The 20,547-nt window shown below is 40.5% G+C and overlaps 1 protein-coding gene across 1 annotated transcript in view; it reads right to left on the bottom strand.

The window, feature by feature from the left end:
• The window catches only part of CACNA1A (calcium voltage-gated channel subunit alpha1 A), a 3,713,953-nt gene that overhangs the window by 1,637,147 nt on the left and 2,056,259 nt on the right, over nucleotides 1–20,547 (bottom strand). The window contains exon 21 of the mRNA XM_044082385.1: nucleotides 10,511–10,617. Coding sequence (XP_043938320.1) covers nucleotides 10,511–10,617 — 107 coding nt within the window. The remainder of the gene's footprint in view (nucleotides 1–10,510; nucleotides 10,618–20,547) is intronic.

Genomic DNA, 20,547 nt, shown 5'->3' with positions numbered 1-20,547 from the left:
AAAAGAACCAAATAATTAGAAAGGGAAAGGTAATAGAATGGGAAGAGGCAAAGAAGACATTTGGACTTCAGGCTAGAGATTGCCTTCACTATCAGGGATCGATATGAGAGTATGGACAAAGAGAAAGGCATAGAGGGATCCTAAATGAAAGGCCTGCACTGGTTAAGTTTTTAGATGAATCTAGAACAGAAGTCAATGTTAAAACAGGGATAATTAGTAGGCATATAAAATACTGTATGATAATTATAGCAATCAATCACAGGAGGCTCATAAAGATTGGGAAAAGAAATTAGATAAGGAATTCATAAAGAAACAATGTGAAGACATATGCATGGCTCCTAAATGTACAATAAAATCTAGGAGATTTAGTATTGAATTGGCAGACTTTAAAATGTTCCTACAGAGTACACTGTCAAGAATACTGGGTGAACAAATGAGTGTAACCAAGGAAATGAGTTTTTTGAGCTGGGATACTGAATTTGAATTGCCTGGACATAGTAAGGCCTTATTAAGTATAATTCTGGTGGCTGTCAAAAAAGCAATTACTAAAAAATGGAAATCAAAGTCTAAAGAAGCCATACTTGAAGTAGTGAATATTGTAACTGAGAAAAAAGAACAGGAGGTGAAATCATTAGAAAAGGTTAGGAGTAAATTACACAGAAAAAAATGGAAATTCTGGGAGCAATATATGAGGAAAAATGTGTTGGAGAAAGAATAAGATTTAAGAGAAGGCAAGAACTGAACAATGTATGCAATGCTGCTTTGCTTATGTATGTGAAAGTGTTAATATAGTTTGATCACTTTTATATAAATATAAGTTTGCCTATGTCATAAGTGATAATTCAAGTAAGGTGTTTTTTTACGTATACAGCTGACCCCAATTAATTATCAGGCCCCTACAATCTCACCTTTTTATGTATAAGGTTACCAGTGACCACTTCATAAATGCTGTGTGTAAGAAATGCCTGGAGAACTAAACCATTTCTAAATTTCAGCTTTTTTTTTCTTTAGGGGGATTTTTATGACTATGCATTCTTCCAAAGTCAATTTAACTACCTTTGCGGATCTTTATATATCATTTCAAAAAAGTAACAACACAAGCTAGTGCTGCTGAACTATGCAGTATCTTTTTAAATGCATATTAATGCAACATACTTACTTGAAAATACTGGTGTCTTGATATTTTATGTAACAAGGTCAATGTCATAGCTGAAAAAGGGCTTCTGGATTCAGTCTACCTACCTCAAATGAAACAAATAAATGTTGAAAACATGAGTACAGCAAACTTCCTACAGCATCCCTGTATATATAGTCCTATTAATAATTTCAAAAGAAACAACAAGGACCTCTATGGTACATGGAACAGGAAATGGTGTACAAAGACTGTGCCCTCAGTTTAAAAGAAAATGATCTAAGAGAAGAGTTACTTGATTTACTAGAGATGGACAAACATATTAAAAATGGACTGCAGAAGGTCAATGAAACCCAAAAGGTTAGAAGTTTGATAAAACAAATGAACACAGTAATTAGGACTGTCCCTAGAGAATCATGCGATATAACAGAAGTAAATAGGATACATTACTGTGTAGTCAAATAACAGATAAAGTCCTACCACAAGAACACAGAGTAGTATGGGAAAGGACGGGGAGAAATTGAATGCCATTATGGAAGTATCAAGAAGAGAAAACTCTATAAAGCAATTAAGACAAGAAGTGTCACGGTTACTAGAGTATAGAAGCGGGAACAGATCAACAAATATATTCAGAAAGATAGACGTGATAAAAGCAATGCAAAATATTATAACAGATCACGATTTGTCATGCAATATCACAAATAATAAACTAAATATATCAGCACGGGCAGAAAAACTTAGAAGATACACAGACAAATATGAAGGAAAAGTACAAAATAAGTAATTTATTCATGACCCAAAAAAAGAATTGGGAAAAGAGGTAAAAGAAATTGAAAGATCACCAAAAAAGAAGAAATAGATATGTGACAAAGGGAGATAGTGCCTGCATAGCTATCTGGAATTTTGTAGATAATTATATGTCATTTGTAAATATCAATCTGATTTATGTAAGATGCTTGTGCTACAACTGCATTAGACCTTTATGTTATGTGCATGCATACCAAACTTGTTTGTACAGACATGTTTTTGGAAAAAGATTTTGCAAAGTGCTTGAAATACTCTGGCTAGGCTTATAAATGCCCTAGGGCAGATAGCCTAGTATGAACCTATGAACCTATACTAACCTCAAAAAAGGGCATAGCAAAATTAATTTAAAATGGGTGGCGAAAGCCAAACACACTCTGGCTAGGCTTATAAATGCCCTAGGGCAGATAGCCTAGTATGAACCTATGAACCTATGAACCTATCTACAATGTGCCCTTCTGGAACAGAACAGAAATCTACATGAACTATTGTAGCTGTTTAAATGTATACATTTTAACAGTGGAAACTGGAACACAGGAGGTTAACTTCAGTCCAGCAAAACTTCAGAAAAATAGCTGAAATTAAATTACTTTATAACAGCAAGAGACAGGATGTCTATAGAAGGGAACCCTGTGTTGTCTTTAAGGAGAAATAATTACTAGGCTTGAGATGTGGAGTGATGTAATAGTTTTATGACTTCCAGCATCTGCCAAAGATCTCAGTTCAACGTATTTTCACAGGTAGATGCTAAATACAGCTAGTTTCCAGTAGTGGGGGTTTCATAGGTTCATAGGTTCATAGGTTCATACTAGGCTATCTGCCCTAGGGCATTTATAAGCCTAGCCAGAGTGTGTGTGGCTTTCACCACCCCTTAGGATGAGAATACTATACCCATTAGTTTGCTGTGCCTCTGTCCAGCAGTGATACAGAGATGGTTCCCGAGGTAAACCTACGATCTCCCATCCACTCGTCAAGATTTCTCTTGAACAGAGTCAGTGAGGGGCTCTGCCTCACATGGACTGGGATTCTGTTCCATAGTGTAGGGAGTCTCTGGGTGATGAATCTGTCCCTCCAGCACGTCCTATTTATATCCGTGTTGAGGTTTAAGTCTCTTGCTCTCGTGGCTCTGGTGGATTTGGATTTTTTGAGGTGGAGCATGTCCATTAATTCTGGGTTGGACATGGCCTTGTATGTCAGGCACAGATCACCTCTGAGCAGACGGTATGCGACTGAATAGAGCTGGAGTTTCTTCAGTCAGGCATCATATGACATATGTTTGAGCCCCTTTATCCTTTTGGTGAGGAACTTTTGGGGTCTTTCCAACTGCTGCAGGTGTCGGGTAAGGTACATTCCGAATGGGGCGTTGTACTCAATCATTGGTCTGATAAGTGAAGAGTACAGGGGTACAATGACCTCTCCTGATCTGGATGTGAATCCCTTCATGATCAGGTGGGCAATGTAGAAGGTCTTCCTAACCACTTTGGCAATATGAGTGTCAAAAGAGAGGTTACTGTCAACTTGGGTCCCCAGGTCCCTGATAACTTCTTCCGTGTTTAATGGATTACCACCTATGTGGTAATTAGGGGTTACCTTGTTTTTCCCAAAGGGTATGACTATACATTTTTTGGCATTTAGCTTAAGGCCATGGCTCTGGCACCAGTTATCCATTTCTATGAGACCTTTCTGGAGGATGTCTGTGTCTGATGGAGTGTCAATTATGGTGCCCAGTTTGCAGACATCTGCAAATTTTGTCAGCCACAATCCCCCTATGTTTGCCTGCACTTCAGAAAAATAAATGCCGAACAAGAGGGGGCCCAGGACTGAGCCCTGTGGGACACCGCTCATGACCGGCTTAGAGTCTGACATGGCACCAGCAACTCTAACCCTGTGTGTTCTGTCCTTGAGCCAGTTTGCAACCCATCTTGTGACATATGGGTTTACATCTAAGCTGGTGAGCTTTTCTATGATGCCCGAGTGGGGTATTGTGTCAACGCTTTGCTAGGTCAAGGTAGGCTGTGTGAACTGCCTTACCCTCATCAATGGCCTTAGTGACTGTTTGAAAAAGTCGACCAAGTTCAAGAGGCAGGATCTGCCCTTGACAAAGCCAAATTGGGTAGGATCCAGTGTCTGTAGGTCCCCAATGTCTTTATTTATGAGTTCCATTATGATCCTCTCCATAGCTTTGCAGACAAGGCTCGTCAAGCTTATGGGGCGGTAATTTCAGGGTCCGTAGAAGCACCGCCTTTGTGGAGTGGGACCACAGTTGCCGTCGCCATTCTTTGGGTATGTATCCTGTAGTAAGGCTAAGATTAAACAGCAGCCTTATGTGTGGGTTTAGTTCCTCATTGAGTTTGTGTAGCACACAGCCAGGGACACCGTCCGGTCCCATTGATGCTGTGTTTTTTGCTTTAGAGAGAGCAGCTCTCACCTGGGCATCTGAGATGTTTGGGAGGCTAGACTCTGGTGGGATAGATATTTCTCCTTTTGGGGGGGAGGGAGGGGAGAAATTTGCACTGAACCTGTCTGCCAGTATGTTGGCAATGTCAGTGGGTTCAGTGATTTTTTTTATCATTTTGGACTAATTCTGAGCATATCTGGGAGTTTCCACCCAGGTTTCTAACATAGCTAAAGAAGGCTTTATGATTGTCTTTTGTGTCATTAGCGATTTTTCTCTCAAAGTTGGCCTTGGATGATTTTATGAGTGATCGTAGTTTTTGCTAGTATTGATCAGAGATGCCTTCCCTTTTAGGGATTTTGCTCTGTCATGTAGTAGCTTTCTCCTCTTGTTGTAGAGTTTGTTTATGGCTGGAGTCCACCAGACCGGGCGCCTGCCTTTGGTGGAAAGGGTCTTGATTTTATTAGGGATTGCTTGATCCATACATTCCTGGAGGTGCTCGTAGAAGGCATTTGTAAGGGTTTCAGCAGCGTGGGTTGTGGTTTCCACTGGCTCTGGGGCCTTGAAGGATACCACTCCAGTCTTAAGAAGTGTGAAGTTTGCTTTTGAAAAGTTCTTCACTGTGGTCTTTTGCTGGGGGTGGGGCGGGATGTGGATCTCCAGTGAGATTAATTTATGGTCTGATCTCACCAATGAGGGATATACTTCCGGTGTGGAGCATTTTGTCCCCATGTTTGTGATGATCAGGTCTAGTATATTTTCTCCTCTTGTGGGAATGGTGACTAGTTGTTCCATAGCATTTGAGTTTATGAACTCAAGGAACCTTTGGGCTAGGGTGTTGGGGCTTGAGTAATGTTCCCAGTCTATGTTTGGGTAGTTGAAGTCACCCAATATGATGGTGTTTGGAGAGACATTCATACTCTCCAGTGTCTTCAGGAAGGCTGTGTGGGTTTCCTGAGTTTGAGAAGGTGGTCTGTAGCATGTTACAAACTGTAGGGCAGTTTTACCTATGGTTAATTGCACCTGGATGGTCTCCGATGCTTCGTGCGTTGCCACTAACCTGGAGGTGTGGGTATCCTTTATGAATATGGATACTCCCCCTCCTTTTGTGGTTCGGTCCAGATTTTGGGGCCGGAACGCATGATATGAGGTATAACCTGATAGTGCTGGGGTGCTCTCAGGAGCCTTGAACCAGGTTTCAGTCACAGCACAGACATCAATGTTCTCCATACTGAGGAGGGCTTCGAGGGCATGCATCTTGAGGTTTAGACTTCTGGCATTGAGCAGTATTACCCTTAGTTTTTCTCCATTTTTGTTTTCTAGGGCGGTAGGTTTATCATTTGAGCCTTGCCTAAAAAAGGTACTATGGGGGTGGCAAGAGCCTTTGCCAATATCCGGAAGCCCAGGGGTGACAGGTGCATTGGGATAGAGTCAGATGACAAGAAATTAGGTCATTCTGCAAGCTATCCCAGCAGTAATATTTGAGATATTAATTTCAGAAATCTCTTACAGAGGCACAGCATTCTGCATTAAGCCTTGGATCTGACAACAACTAAGGAAGATCCATTCACCACATCTACCATGCACTTAAGTAAGTTAACTAGGGTATAATAATTCTCTTAGATTCAGTCAGGAATATAGTGAACCATCGTTTAGATGTTCTTCTTTATTTATTTGAGACTATTCTGCAATGTTGTTTTAAATATTTCCTGTGGTTTTGAACTCTGATGTCACTGTTAATATATACTGAATATTTTCTTGTTCTTTTATTATTTATTATTAAATATATTTAAACCTTTCACTGTGGCTGATTTATGTAGCGATATTTATATTTTGACAGTACTTACATATTTATTTGGTGACACTGTCGGCCACTCCTAATAACATTGCTCTTGGTCAAACTACCATTTGTATTAATGGTAACATTACAGAATAAGATTGGACACCCTTTGTTAAGGGCCTTAAAGTAGCTGATAAGGAGATGGCTGGTAGCAGTGATAACTACCTTATAGTCTGGGAAAATGGGGACATAGCTAGTAAACCTGTGCCAGCCTTTCCCAGGTGTGTGTGTGTGTGTGTGTGTGTGTGTGTGTGTGTGTGTGTGTGTGTGTGTGTCTCTGTAAAACAAACCTCAAAGAGTAGGTGTGTCAGCTACTTGGGCAGGGACACGAAGCACTGTTTGGAAAGAGAGGGTGATGGGGGGTTTGGCTTGGCCACTCAGCTGAGATGTCAGTTGTATAGCTGTGTCAGTCGGGAGTCTTATTGGAGATCTGAGGAAAGAGGGAGAAACCACCCCCGGACTGACTGTACTCTCTGTGTGCTCCTAAGGGAAACTGCACTTGATGCAGAAAGTTGCATCTGGAAATACTGTGTGTGTACTTATCATTCCAATGTACATCCCCCACTGCTGCCAGTGGTGGGGATTGAGGCTCTTTGATTACTGGTCCAGTGGTGGGGCATCACAAGATACATTTTGGAGAAGTATTTATGAAGATCCTGTGGAATACAACAAAGATGCTATATGGATAGAAGAAGTAAAAGAAAGAATAAGAAGTTCAAATGTACAGGATATGGAATGGGATGAAGTAACAACCAGAGACATTGAAACAAAGTTAGGAAAAGCCTCCGAATGGAAAACCCAAGGTCCAGATGCAGCACCTAACTTCTGGCTAAAAGCATTAACATCTTTACACAAAGATTTAGCCATGAGTAAGAACTATTTATATATGCACCCCAAACAAACACCAGCCTGGCTAACAACAGGACAAACAATGCTCCAACTTAAGAGTGAACTTGCAAGCTACCCTAAAAATTATAGACCAATAACTTGCCTTCCGACGAGGTATAAACTATACACGGGAACTGATGCCAAAAGAGTTATAGTCATTTAGAAGAAAACTCAATTATGGCAACAGAATAAAAGGGTAATAAAAAAGTCATATGGAACAGAGGATCATCTATTGTTAGATAAAGTCATAGTGGAGAAACTGTAGACGGGAAGGATCTAAGTATGGCATGGACAGACTGCAAAAAAGCATCTGACAGTATCCTACATTCATGGATAAGAAAGTGCTTAAAAATGTGTAAGATACACCCAACACTGATAAACTACATCACAGTGACCATGAAACAGTGGGAAACCACTTTGCAGTTAAGCCAGGATAAGGGACAAATTATTATTCCAGGGATAAAAATTTAAAGGAGGATATTCCAGGGTGACTCTCTGTCACCACTGCTCTTTTGCCTTACCCTTAACCCATTAAGCTGTCTGCTTTATAGATTAGGTCATGGCTATAATTTGGCTCCCAGAAAGCAACAAATTGTAAAGATTCTCATCTTCTCTTTGTCGATGATTTAAAACTACATAGCTCACCAGATGAGGAACTGAAAGCACAAGCAAGTTGTCAAAACTTTTTCAGATGATATACGAATACCCTATGGTCTTGACAAATGTGCAAAAGCAACCTTTTAAAGCAGGAAAGCTGTAGCACCAAGAAAACATCAGTTTGGAACAAGAATGTGATATAAAATAACTTGAGCAAGGGGAAGTGTATAAATATTTGGGAATTGATGAAGGATCAACAATAAAACATGAACAAATGCAAATAAAACTCAGTAAGGAATGTTTAGAAGATTAAATGAATCCTGAAAACAGCACTGACATCTAAGAACAAAGTTCAAGCTATAAACCAATTTGCTCTTCCTGTCCTAACTTACAGTTTTGGAGTGACTGACTGGCCCCAAAAGGTGTTGGATAGATTAGAAAGGAAAACAAGTAGGATGCTTCATGCTCATCAAATGATTTATGAAAATCAGTGTATACCAAGATTATATATTCCCCATTCCAAAGGAGGTATGAGCCTCCTTGAAACTGATTACATGTATAGATCTGCAATCGTGGGACTGCATACATATCCTGACCTCACAAGACTCAAACATGAAGTGAAAGTTTTGAAACATAGAGAATAAATCTAAGATGACTTCCCTTCTTAGTCTAGCAGAAGCATATTGGCATCAAGCAAGAATGGAAATCGAACCAGAAGTAGATAAAAGTCATACAGCAACTGAATGTGCTAAAAAACAAAGAATATAAGGTGAAAGATCAGATTAGAAGGCAAGACATGTGGAAAATGCAAAAACATAGTTGCAAGTTAGTAAACTCCTGGAACAACCTCATGTAGATCAGGATCTAATGCAGAAATGGTTAAGTAGAGGTAAATTCAAACCAAAATATGAAAGGTTAATATTGGAAGCCAAAGATAGTGGACTAAGTACACTTTGGTTTACAAAGTCCATTGAACATGTGGGAAAAACAGACAAATGTAGGTTTTGTAAAACAGAATTGGAAACAGTTGCACACCTTGTTGCTGGTTGTGACATACTAATGGCAGAAGGACTCTATACTGAAAGGCATAATAATGTGGCAAGACTGTTGCACTAGGATTGTACAAACATTATAATACTGAAGTAGCTGAAAAATATTGGAAACATTAGTCACAAAGCATCATAGAAAATGATGAAGTCTACATCATATGGGATCACCCATTACCAACAGTTCAAAAGATAGATGCAAGAAAACCAGATATAGTGGTCCATGAAAAGAAGACGAAAGTAGCATTGATTATTGAAATTGCTACACCCAGTGACTACAGTGTCTTGCGTACAGAGAGGCACAAAGTCATAAAATATCAGGATATACAGGCAGAAACAAGAGCGATGTGGAAGAAAGATACCTAGACAGTTCCAATAGTAGTAGGAGCAAGGGGTCTTATAAAAAAGAATCTGCAGTTGCATTTAGATATGTTACCGATATGTGTAACCCTGTACGAAATGCAGCAGGAGTCATTACTGGGCACATTGCAGGTGCTGCAAAGGGCACTTCTGGGTGTCACTGAAGATTGAAACAATACTAATTTCATGAACTTTAATCATACTTTGACTTAGGAATGAGGTCCATTCCTGTCATGGTATTAAAAACCCAAAAGATTTGGACAAATTAAAACAAGTATGTCTGTTGTAACAACTGCCTCTAACATTGAGAAGATTAATAGAGAGATCATAGGTACAATTATTGCTGTTATTTATTTATCTGTTTTTGTTACATCCACTGGCACTTGTCCATTGCCTCCCCACCCCCATCCCACTTCCTTTGTCCAATCATCCTATTCATTCCTTTCTCAGAGATGAGAGCCAGGAAAATAATTTTTTTGAGTTGGGACTAAGAAACCTATGGCCCCTTCATTCCCTGGCTAGAGGGCCTAATGAGCCCACTTTTAGTCCCACAGAGAGGTAAGAGATAGATGGTAGGAAGTGGGCCAGAATGCTGGACCAGATGGAATGCCCTCTCCTCCCTTTCAGCTCCTTGCTGCTGACCACAGTACACATGCCTCCACCTTCATGCCAAACTCTGAAGCTTAGGTGAAATGTGCTTTACAGACTTCAGCTCCCACCCAGTGCTCCTCCTAGGTGTCATCTAAGCAGTGAGCCAAAACCATAGGGGATGAAAATGGTAGCTGAATCCCACCTATCCTGCCACACTCCCTCCAGTACCAGTGCCATTAATCAAACAATGGCCACTTGGGTCATACTCGGGCCTCAACCCTCTGTACCATAGGAGTGAGGTGGGTAGAACAGTTTATGCAGAAACTGGTGCTGCTTTCACCTACTTTTTTTTTTTTTTTTTTACAGAAAGCAGATTTAAAGAAGGCATTGGATTTTGCTTCATATTTGGCACCAGAGCTGAAAACTGAACTCCATGTATGCATCATGGCATCTCTTGGCTTCTAACTGTAAAAGGAAACAAACACAGAAAACTAATTTATGAATTATAAAATTTAAATACGGTGAAATTAGGTGGGACTGTGTGTGTGTGTGTGTGTTGGGAGGGGAGACTGTGCATGTGTATGTAAAGGAGACTGCGGATGTGTATGTAAAGGAGACTGCGCATGCGTGTGTGTTTTTGTGTGTTTGTTCAAATATAGTTGGTCACTGTATATTATCAATGGAAAGAAAAATAGTTATGAATCTTAACAATATTTACAACAATACTTCAGTGCAAAACTTTCTCCAAGCAATGAAGCAAATCAAAACAGGGAAATTACAGCACAGTAGAAATCATGATCAACAAAGAAGTTTGCAACCAAGACATTTCTGTAAATAGGAATTATCAAAGAACTTACGTGAAGGCGAATGCCACCAAAGCACCACTAACCACAATAAAATCAAGGATGTTCCAGAGATCTCGAAAGTAGGCCCCTTGGTGTAGTACTAGCCCTAAGTCAATCATCTGCAAAAAGAGGGAAAAGGACAAGTTCATCTTCACATCGTCTTTCTTAGACCACTGGATTTGAATGGTAAGATAACCACTCTCAAACCCTGACTGAGCTACTAGGTCCTGTCATCATTAATCTTTTGACAATGCCCAAATTACATTGATACTTTCAGACTAAATTTGCCACTGCATGAATACAAATGAGAAGTTGTTGCTTTCAGGCATCAAAATTCACACACATTACACCCAAAACAATGTATTGCAACATCTTCTGCCATGAGATCAGTAGAAAATACTGGCAAAAAAGAATGTGAAGTAAGCTTAAGTCTTCGGTAACATTTTCTCTATAAACATTCTATCCTGTGGGCTAGTTCAGGTAATAAACAAAATAACTAACTAAATAAATATCTAGATAGAGTAATATAGATATAATTAAGTTCAAGAAGTCAGAAAGAAAAAGGAGACCAACAATGAGAGCAAAAGAAAAGAGTTTACACAATGTTTATTGTAGGATAAATAAAGTAACAATCACTACAAAACAGACCAAAACAAATCATGAATAATAAGAAATAATTACAACAAACAATCTTCATATCCCTGTTTTAGTAGCCAAGTTTTGACCACAGTGCATATCATGTGAGGAGTGCTGCGGAATGTGGAGTGTACCTCCTTGCACCGTAGTAGCCATAAATAGTACAAGATAGAACACAAAGCAAAGTCTGCCCTTCTGACTTCAGGAAACCAAAGACACCCATAATCTGCTTTCAAACATTTGGGAAGAGTAAGTGGAAAAAGGTGTAGTATGCAGAATATGGATTGAGGCAGAAAGTCACAAAAAGATAAGATGACCTCATAACCTAACAGAAAACTACACAGTGACCAGGAAAAAATAGCTTCTCTCATGCTGCTGTGGAGTCACAGTTGTCTATTAGTCAGACATGTTATCGAATATCAGGAATTCACAAGAACACAGATTCATTGCTGCAGATGGATAACATTCTGACTTCAAGCCAAACAGCTAAGGATAGACTAGCCATTCATGACTACAGGTGCTACCTAGACAGGGTGGAAATGAGTGATCGGAGAAGCCTTGTTCACCGTGTGGGGAGGGGGGAGAAAGCCTGATTACCTGAATATCTGACATCTATTTAAGGCAGGCATTGTACCATGCAGCAGAATGATTTTGAGATGTGTTCTGCTTGCAATGCAAAATATCAGCTCAGCAGCCACAATTCAGTTCATGCAAGAGTCATTAGGTCAGTAGTGTGGGACTCGGAGGTCACCATGCATTCATGGGGCAATGGGTTAAGACAAAATATAAGAAGATGGCTAACTGGATGACAGTCTGTTAAGACTGGATCTCACCAAATGAGGCACAAATAGTCTTGTCAGGTTATAGAGGGCTGATGGTTGGAAGGCAACAGAGAGAAAAAGACAGAGGAATAAAAAGGAATGCACTTGAACATAGGATATGGAGGCGTGCTTTTCTGCAGATGTTAAATAACATGCAGTAAGAAAGTAATATAATACATAAACTTATCATCATCATCATCAACCTCCTTTTTCCCATTTTCAACATGGTGATGGAGTGTCATGTCAGCTGTCACCATCTTTGTCAATTCAGTGTAACTCTGCTACCTTCTTCCACTATCATGCCTGACTGTTACATGTTTTCTCTGCCACAATCCATCCATCTCTTTGCTGGTTGCCCTCGTTTCCTCTTGCCTACTTCCTGTCTGTTCCAAATCTTCTTCACCAGATTGCCTTCTGCCTTTCTGCACATGTGCCCGAACCACTGTAATCTGTTCTCTTTGACTTTCTCTGCAATTGGAACTACTTTTACTTGTGTCCTGATGTCCTAATTTATTCGTCTGCCCCATAGTGTGCATCTTATCACCTATTTCAGGCACTTTATCTTCATTACATCTAGCTTCCTCAACTGCTCTGTCTTTACTGCCCAGGTTTCTGTACCACAGTAGTACTGGCCGGACCACTTTTTGTACACCATACTTTCAAGCTTCTTTTGTATTCTTCTGCCATACACTATTCCTGACACTCTGTGCCAGCTGGAACAGCCTCTCAGATTCTAGCTCTGACCTCCACATTCAGACTTCCCGTCTCCTCATCCACTCATCCCAGATACTTGAAGCTGTTAACCTGTTCCACTATCCTCCCTTCTGTCTCATTTCTCAGTTGCTTCTGATCTTCCCATTTGCTTCCATTACAACTGTCTTATCTGTACTTAGATTCATCCCATGCATCTTCAGTTTTGCATTCCACTCCCTATCCTTTGCTGAAGTTCTTGCTCAGAGTCTGGCTGCACTGCCACATCATCTGCATACAACACCTTTGTTGAGCAGTCTCCTTCAAGTTGTTTAATAATGTAGTCCATCACTACTGTGAACAACAGTGGGCTCAGAGCTGAACCTTGATGTACACAAACTCCCAATGGGAACCCCTCTTTGAGACTGAGCACTGTTCTTACTTGAATCATTGGGTCCTTGCACATAGCCTGCACTAATTCTACCAATGTTTCTGGAACTTTGAACCATTGCAGAACTGCACAAATCAGCTTTCTTGGGACTTTTCATATGCTTTCTTCAAGTCTAGGAATGCCCAGTTGGACTCTTTCCTCATTTCTATCTTCTTCTCAACTATCTGTCTCACTGCAAACAATAAGACTCTTGTGCTGCATCCTGATCTGAATCCAAACTGCTCCTCTCCCATCTTACTTTCTACTACTCTGCACATTCATTTATCAATCACCCTCTCCAGAGCTTTCATGCCAAGTGACAGGAGGTTGATACTGCTATACTGCTCACAGTTGTGAATGTCTCCTTTGTGCTTGTACACTGACACTAGTGTTTTTATTCTCCAGTCATTCGGATATGTCTTTCTCTCCATATTGCTATGAATATCCTCAGGAGGCATTTTTCTCTATCTCGCCCAACATCTTTATCATTTCTGATGTGACTTCATCTGACTTTCCTTGATGTCATTTTCATTATTGCTATTCTTACTTCTTCTATGGTGGGCTCCTCCTCTTCTTTCATCATAGGCTCTGTCTGGGACTGTACAGCTTCTGTGAGGTTTTCCTCATTCAAAAGCTGCTGACATTTAAGAACCAATATGCAAATCCCAGAGGACCCCTTATGGAATTTCACAGAAAGAATAAACAAATCCTTTTTTTCAGATAGTGATAAAGAATTGGTATTTAAATCAATTAGCAGCACAACGTCATCCCCTTCTTGGAAAATCTTCACTTGGAAATATATCCATACGAGCTTTATTACCCCACATAAGATGGACTTGATATCAAAAAATAATCTTAATAAATGTTAGAGATGTGAGGAAATATTTTGTACAGATTTGGTACACATGTTTCTTACATGTAAAATAGTAACTCCATTCTGGATAGAGTTCAGACATTTCATAAAAGCATTGTAGTCGGACAAGTGTGAAGTATCTGACTCATTATTACTGTTCAATGAACCGATACCAACACATGCCCCAAAATACAGGGGCACCTTCTTTGGTCTTTGCTTGCAATTGCAAGAAAAATCATTACGTCAAATTGGAAGTGTAAAAAAATCCTATCATTTACAGATTTTTTACTATTAGCTAAACTTGTATGTGATAGGGAGTTGCAAACTATTTTAGAAGGAACTACTAAGATATAAGGAATTAACTTGCTTAAAGCTTGAAAAATTACTAGATAAAATGTCACAACAATGACATTATATCTGTTATGGACATTGTAAATAATTAATTGTTCCATGTTATGATGTTTTTAAGACATATATTGTGTATATTTATATATCATATTTCTTGTATTATTTTATTTCATAAAAATCAATAAAAATGTTTAAAAAAAAGTTGCTGAAAGTACTCCTACCATCTCGTTTGATTTCCTGTGGACTGGTGAGTAGCTTGTTGCTGGCATCCCTTATGAAGGGTGTCTGACTGTCTTCTTTATCTCTGTCTTTGCCTTGCAACCTGATAGAGTTTCTTTGTACCATATACTGAGTCACTTTCCAGAAGCTGGCAGAGTTCCTCTGATGCCTTGTTTTTTGTAAATGCAACTCCTCTCTTAGCCTTTTTCTTAGCCAACTAGTATTCCTTCTTAGCCTGGCCCAAATTTTTTATGTCCCACTTTTTCCTGCACTCCTTCTTTCTTTTGATGTCTTCCCAATCTTATGCATTCCACCACCAGCTTTCCTTATGTACCTTATTTCCATATCTGGAAAAGACAAAACTCCAAAGCTGAGCATAGAAGTTCACCAGAAACTTTAACGATTAGCATGTTTGTCCATGCAAAAACAATTGGACTTCATCAGATGTTGTTTGTTGTTTGTCTTTCGGCGGACTCCGGTCTGCTAATGATTGGCAGTAGATTTTCATGAATGCTGAGGTGCCAGCTCGACATTCAACCTTCAACGAAGGCACGCCCATTTATGCATGCCTTTCGAACGCCCACCCAACCATGGGGAGGACATGCAGACTCCACACAGAACGCACTCCCGCATTACAGCCAAGAATCGAACGAGAGAACCTCTTGCTGTGAGGCAACAATGCTTCCGCTGCACCACCGTGGAAGTAATTGGACCTCATCAGATAACATTCACAATTTAACCAAAATAACAAAGACCAAATCCAGCAAAATTCCACCACCAGCAAGACAGTCCAAAAATGAAAAATGCAGGCCAAGAAGAGCTTCCAGTAGTGTAATAAAACACAGCAAAATTTACAAGATTGAGCACTTTCGTATAAAAATACTTCATCAGAATCTGTTACAAAGGCACAAACACCAAGTTTAAATACCCCTCCCTATAATCACATGACAGTTTGCATCATCAATGCACTCACTTGCAGAAAAAAATATGCCTTAGAGCAACATGTTACAAGTTAAAACTTAAAAAAATATATTATTATGTTATCTATTACTTTTCAAATATAAAATGAAAATAAAAATCCTTGCCCAATAAAAAAGTTGTTTATATATATATATATATATATATATATATATATATATATATATATATATATATATATTATGTTGAAATGCACAGAACTGTCATGTGACTATAGGGAGGGATATTTAAACTTTTAAACTTGGTGTTTGCACTTTTGTAGTTTGTATTACTTTGTAATTGGCTGATTTAACTAATTACTAGGGAGGTTTGTTTGTTATAAAAGACTGAATGACTTGAAGAGCTGTTATCTGATGAAGTCCAAATGTTTTTGAACAGACGAAAGCGCTAATCATTAAAGTTTCTGGTGAACTTCTACTCTCAGCTTTGGAGTTTTGTCTTTTCCAGTTTGTGTCTAGTGTTTCCTGTGGAGGTTATTTCCATATCTGGTTTGGCCACATATCTGTTCTATAGTCCTCACAAATGCTGTTTTGTGGCACTGCTAGTCTTCTTCAACTTCACCCACTTCCTTTTTTTATTGAGGTTCTAGAGCTATGAGTAATTCATTGAACTCCTCTGTTTTCTCCCCAGTCAACGTGTAGGTCTTCAGCTTAGTCTCTGTTAAACCTAGAGCCTTCACTGATCACTGATTGCAGCTGATAGTGGCAACTAGTGGTTTATGCTGGGGTCAACTGTTTTACTGGGGATGACTTTGCAACTTCTGACTCTACTACAGTGCCCTTTCTTTACTATGAGAAAGCCTACCTGAGTTGAATGTTGGTCACTCTTGTATGTGATGATGTGACACTCTCTCTTGTTGAACCATGTGTTGGCCACTATCAACCCATTTGTCAGACAGAAGACTAGAATGGCCTCTCCTTCCTTGTTCTTGTTTCCCCACCTATGTGGATCCAGGCAGTCCTCATATCCTGTTCTGTATGCCCTAATATGTCCATTCAGGTCACCCATTATCAACACTACTTCATACTGTCCTGTTTTAGCTAGTAGGTCCTGCAAAGCTGTCTGAATACACCCTTTGCCTCACTATCACAACCCTGTTGTGGTCATACGCCGAGATTATGAATAGTGCCCTATCCTTACAGTGGAGTCTGATTGCCATGAATCTGTCCCTAATTCTGATGATATTCCTCACTGCCTTCTGAAGCCTCCCCCTCCCCACAATTTCCACACCATTTCTACTCTGCCCTCCTCCTGAATAGTAGACTGGATCCCATGCCAAGTGGCTTTGCTGCACTGCTCTTCCATTCTTGCCTCTTGGATACACAGGATGTTCAGCCTCCTCAATACTATCATGTCATCCACTTCCAAGCTGCATCCTGTCAGTGAACCTATACTGAGTGTAGCGATTCTCAGTTCATGTTTGGCATGTTGGCTGGTTTTATGTCCAGCTTTTGCTCAACACAGGTAGCCCAGGTTGGGCAACTGGACACTGGCTGGCCAGCAGCTTATTGACCCAGGGCTGCTGGGCTTTAGGGCGGACACACACACTGGCCAAAAGGGGCATATACATCCCTCCCATTGGGGTCTATGTTAAATGTTCGAACATCCAAAATGTTGAACATTACATGGTTGAGACAAATTTTCGACATTTGGATGTTCCAAAAAAAAAAAAAAAAAAAAAAAAAGAAAGAAAACACAGAAAAAAACACTTTAACAGTGTAGGCAGGGGGGCAAGCCCGTCTGCACCCCCCACACCCCCCTACTTAAATATGCCAACTCCGAGACCGCACTTCATTGCAGAAAAAGGAAATTCTCCGTATCTGCACTGTACGGTGCCGTTGAATGTCTATCTTTGAGCACTCAAAACTTCGAACGTTTGGTCTCGACCATGTAACGTTCGAAATTTTGAGTGTTTGAAGATTTGACAGGTACTCTCCCATTGTTAGCATGCATCCCTGGCATAGGTCAGAGTAGGCCAGGTCCTCAACCCACTTATTACTGGCAAATATCCATGCCTATTTTTGGCAACATTAGTGAACACGACCAATCACCTAGATCTAATTTTTACACCATCAAGTGGCTAAGTCTATTAATGCATACACTAATAGTACACATCATAAAACTATTTGCCATAGAACTTTACTCACATGCATGTGCTTTCATGCCCAATCATTCAGGGAGAAATCAGAGATACAAAAAATAAATTGTTCCTCAAAAGTTGTTGGCACTGTAATGAGTCTGAGATTCATTCGGCTTGCCTAGATTCAAAAAAATGGCTTAGAGTTACATTTACTCCATGACAGACTTCAAACAGCACAGTTCCATGAAGTAAAACATATTGAAGTAATTATAAGACAGATCTATAAAGATGATACTGCAACAGAAACAATTTTAATTATAGTTTTTTTGCTTTCCTCTACTGTAGTTATCTGCAAGCAGGCATATGTATTCCTAATTACACCCTGCTTGAAGTCAAACAACTCCGAAACACCATAAAAAAACTAATAACCAAAGACTGCAAAGCATACTGCTCCAAACTTCAATCTAAGTACTCTACCAACCCTAGAAAATTCTGGGACACAATTTCCTCTCACCTCCACCCTGGAAATAAAGATGACCCCTGTCCCAACCCCAATCTTACCAACCTCGAAACTGCCACCCAATTCAACTCCTTCTTTGTTGATTGTATAGCTAAACTATCCTCCTCCTTCTCCAAACCAACCCCCAACCCCAACCCCACCTGCCCTCCCACACCCCTCAGACTACAAATCTCCTCCCTCCACTGTTAGCCTAAAACCCATTCCCGCAGGTACAATAAAACTAAAACCTTGCTGCAACACACCTGGCAATCTACCATCAGCTTTTCTCAAAATAGCTGCAGACAGCATTGCCTTTCTCATCTCCATCTTAATAAACTGATCCATCCAAGAAGCCTACATCCCTTCTATCTGGCAACATGCATACATCATCCCTGTGTAGTAAAAACAATGGCACCACCAATTTCAGGCCTACTGCCATCCTTTCCCCGCTTTCTAAAATCCTGGAAAAAATTTATCCATTCACAACTATTATCATATCCAGCACACAACAATCTTCTCTCCCCCAATCAACATGGATTCTGCCCTGGCCACAGTACCATGACTGCCCTCCTTTCATTCCTTGAGACAATTAACCAAGCACGAGACTCTGGCAAACTCATATCTACCCTGTTCCTTGATCTATCCAAAGCATTTGATACCATCTCCCACCCCATACTCTTATCTCAACTCCCCTATCTCAGCCTCTCTGCCTCCATCATATCCTGGTTCTCTAGCTACCTCTCTGAACGACAATTAGCCGTGCAATGGAAATCTTCAACCTCTCCCTTCTTACACCCCCCCCAAAAGGCATGCCCCAGGGTTCTGTTCTAGGTCCCCTGCTCTTCAATATAGTTATCAGTAACTATCACCACACCATCCCTGATTCATCACTAACCCAATATGCAGATGATTCAACAATCATCTGCTCAGCTTACTCCCCCACCAACCTGCTTCTAAAAACCCAATTAGCTTTCTCTAATACAAAAACCTGGACACAAAAGAATCACCTGGTCCTGAACCCTAATAAAACCAAACTGATGATTTTTCCCCTTCTAGAAACTCCCCTATCAACAAAAACTCATTCTCTATACTCAGAACCACATCCCCATTGAAATTGTGACAAATACTAAACTGCTCGGTGTTATCATTGATGAACAACTCAAATTTGACATTCGTCCAAACCACCATTAAAAAAAACACCAAAAACTAGGACTCCTGTACAGACACAACCGCTATCTCACGGCCTCCACCACAAAAACCCTTGCCTCCTCCTAGCTTCTGACCTCCCTTATGTATGGTGCTCTTCTACTAACTGATCTCCTACTCAACCTACAATCCAAACTCGAATCCTGCTACAATAAAATCAGCAAATTTGTTACCAACTCAAAAAACTCATCCCACCACTGCCACTCTCTCCACAGCCTGCAATGGCTCGAACTCCCCAATTACCTAAGCTTTCTTAAACTTACCACTGCCCACAAGCTCATCTTCAAACCTTCCTATTGCCCATCTCTCACTGCCAACCTAACCCCCTACATTCCTAACAGCTCACTCAGATCAGAAAACCAAAACCTCCCCCAAATCTACAAACCCTCACGACCCCCTGGCCATAAACTATGGAACTATGTAGAAATTGCCTCATGTACACAGACAACCCTCTCCTCCTACCACCCAACACTATAACCTGTGAGAGATGCACTTATCTAGCCAAACTGGAGGTAAAGCTCTCTCCAACCAAGACTGAACTTGACAGTCATGAGTAGAAGGTAAACATTTGCACTACACCACAAGCATCACATAGTCTCACTAAATCTACACCACCAAAATCCACACATAGTAACAAAAAAACATTCACGGAGGCTCTCAATAATAATCTGTCTAAGCAACAGAAAACTCCAAAGCAGAAACGCAAGCAACCTCCATCCCCATCACAACCCAAATGACACACAGCCCACAGACTCAGTGTGCCACTCAACCACAGCCAATAAGGCAAAACAACGTACCCAACACACTAGTCACAGGTGACTCTATAGTCAGGCACACTGATGTCCCACTCACCAGGCTAAACAAGGAGAAGGTTACTGTCAGCTACCTGTCAGGTGCCAGGATCCGCCACATAACCCACGCACTCAGGTCACTCCACAACAAGTACAAGTATGACTCTGTCATTGTCCATGTTGGTGTGAATGACCTGAGACATACCTCCCTGGACTACATGAAAAGAGATATGGAAGAGCTCTCCAATCTTGTAGCCCAGGCAAGTATGACCCTAGCCCTGAGTAGCATTCTGCCATTGCCCAGAATGATACCACAGTACAAGGACAAAATGATTGACTTCAACAATTGGCTAAGCTTTTGGTGTCATTCTAAGGGGATCCAGTATCTGTCTGCTTGGGATGACATGGTCGACAGACCACGATGCTTTGCCGCAGATGGCCTGCACCTGTCGCCCCTGGGATTCCGGATCCTGGCTAAGGCTCTTGCTGCCCCTATAG

This window comes from Protopterus annectens, chromosome 9.part0, assembly GCF_019279795.1.
Source record: "Protopterus annectens isolate FY-2018-M chromosome 9.part0, PAN1.0, whole genome shotgun sequence".
Classification (NCBI taxonomy): domain Eukaryota; kingdom Metazoa; phylum Chordata; order Ceratodontiformes; family Protopteridae; genus Protopterus; species Protopterus annectens.
Note: the sequence above shows the minus strand (reverse complement) of the source record. Positions and strands in the feature narration are given on the sequence as shown.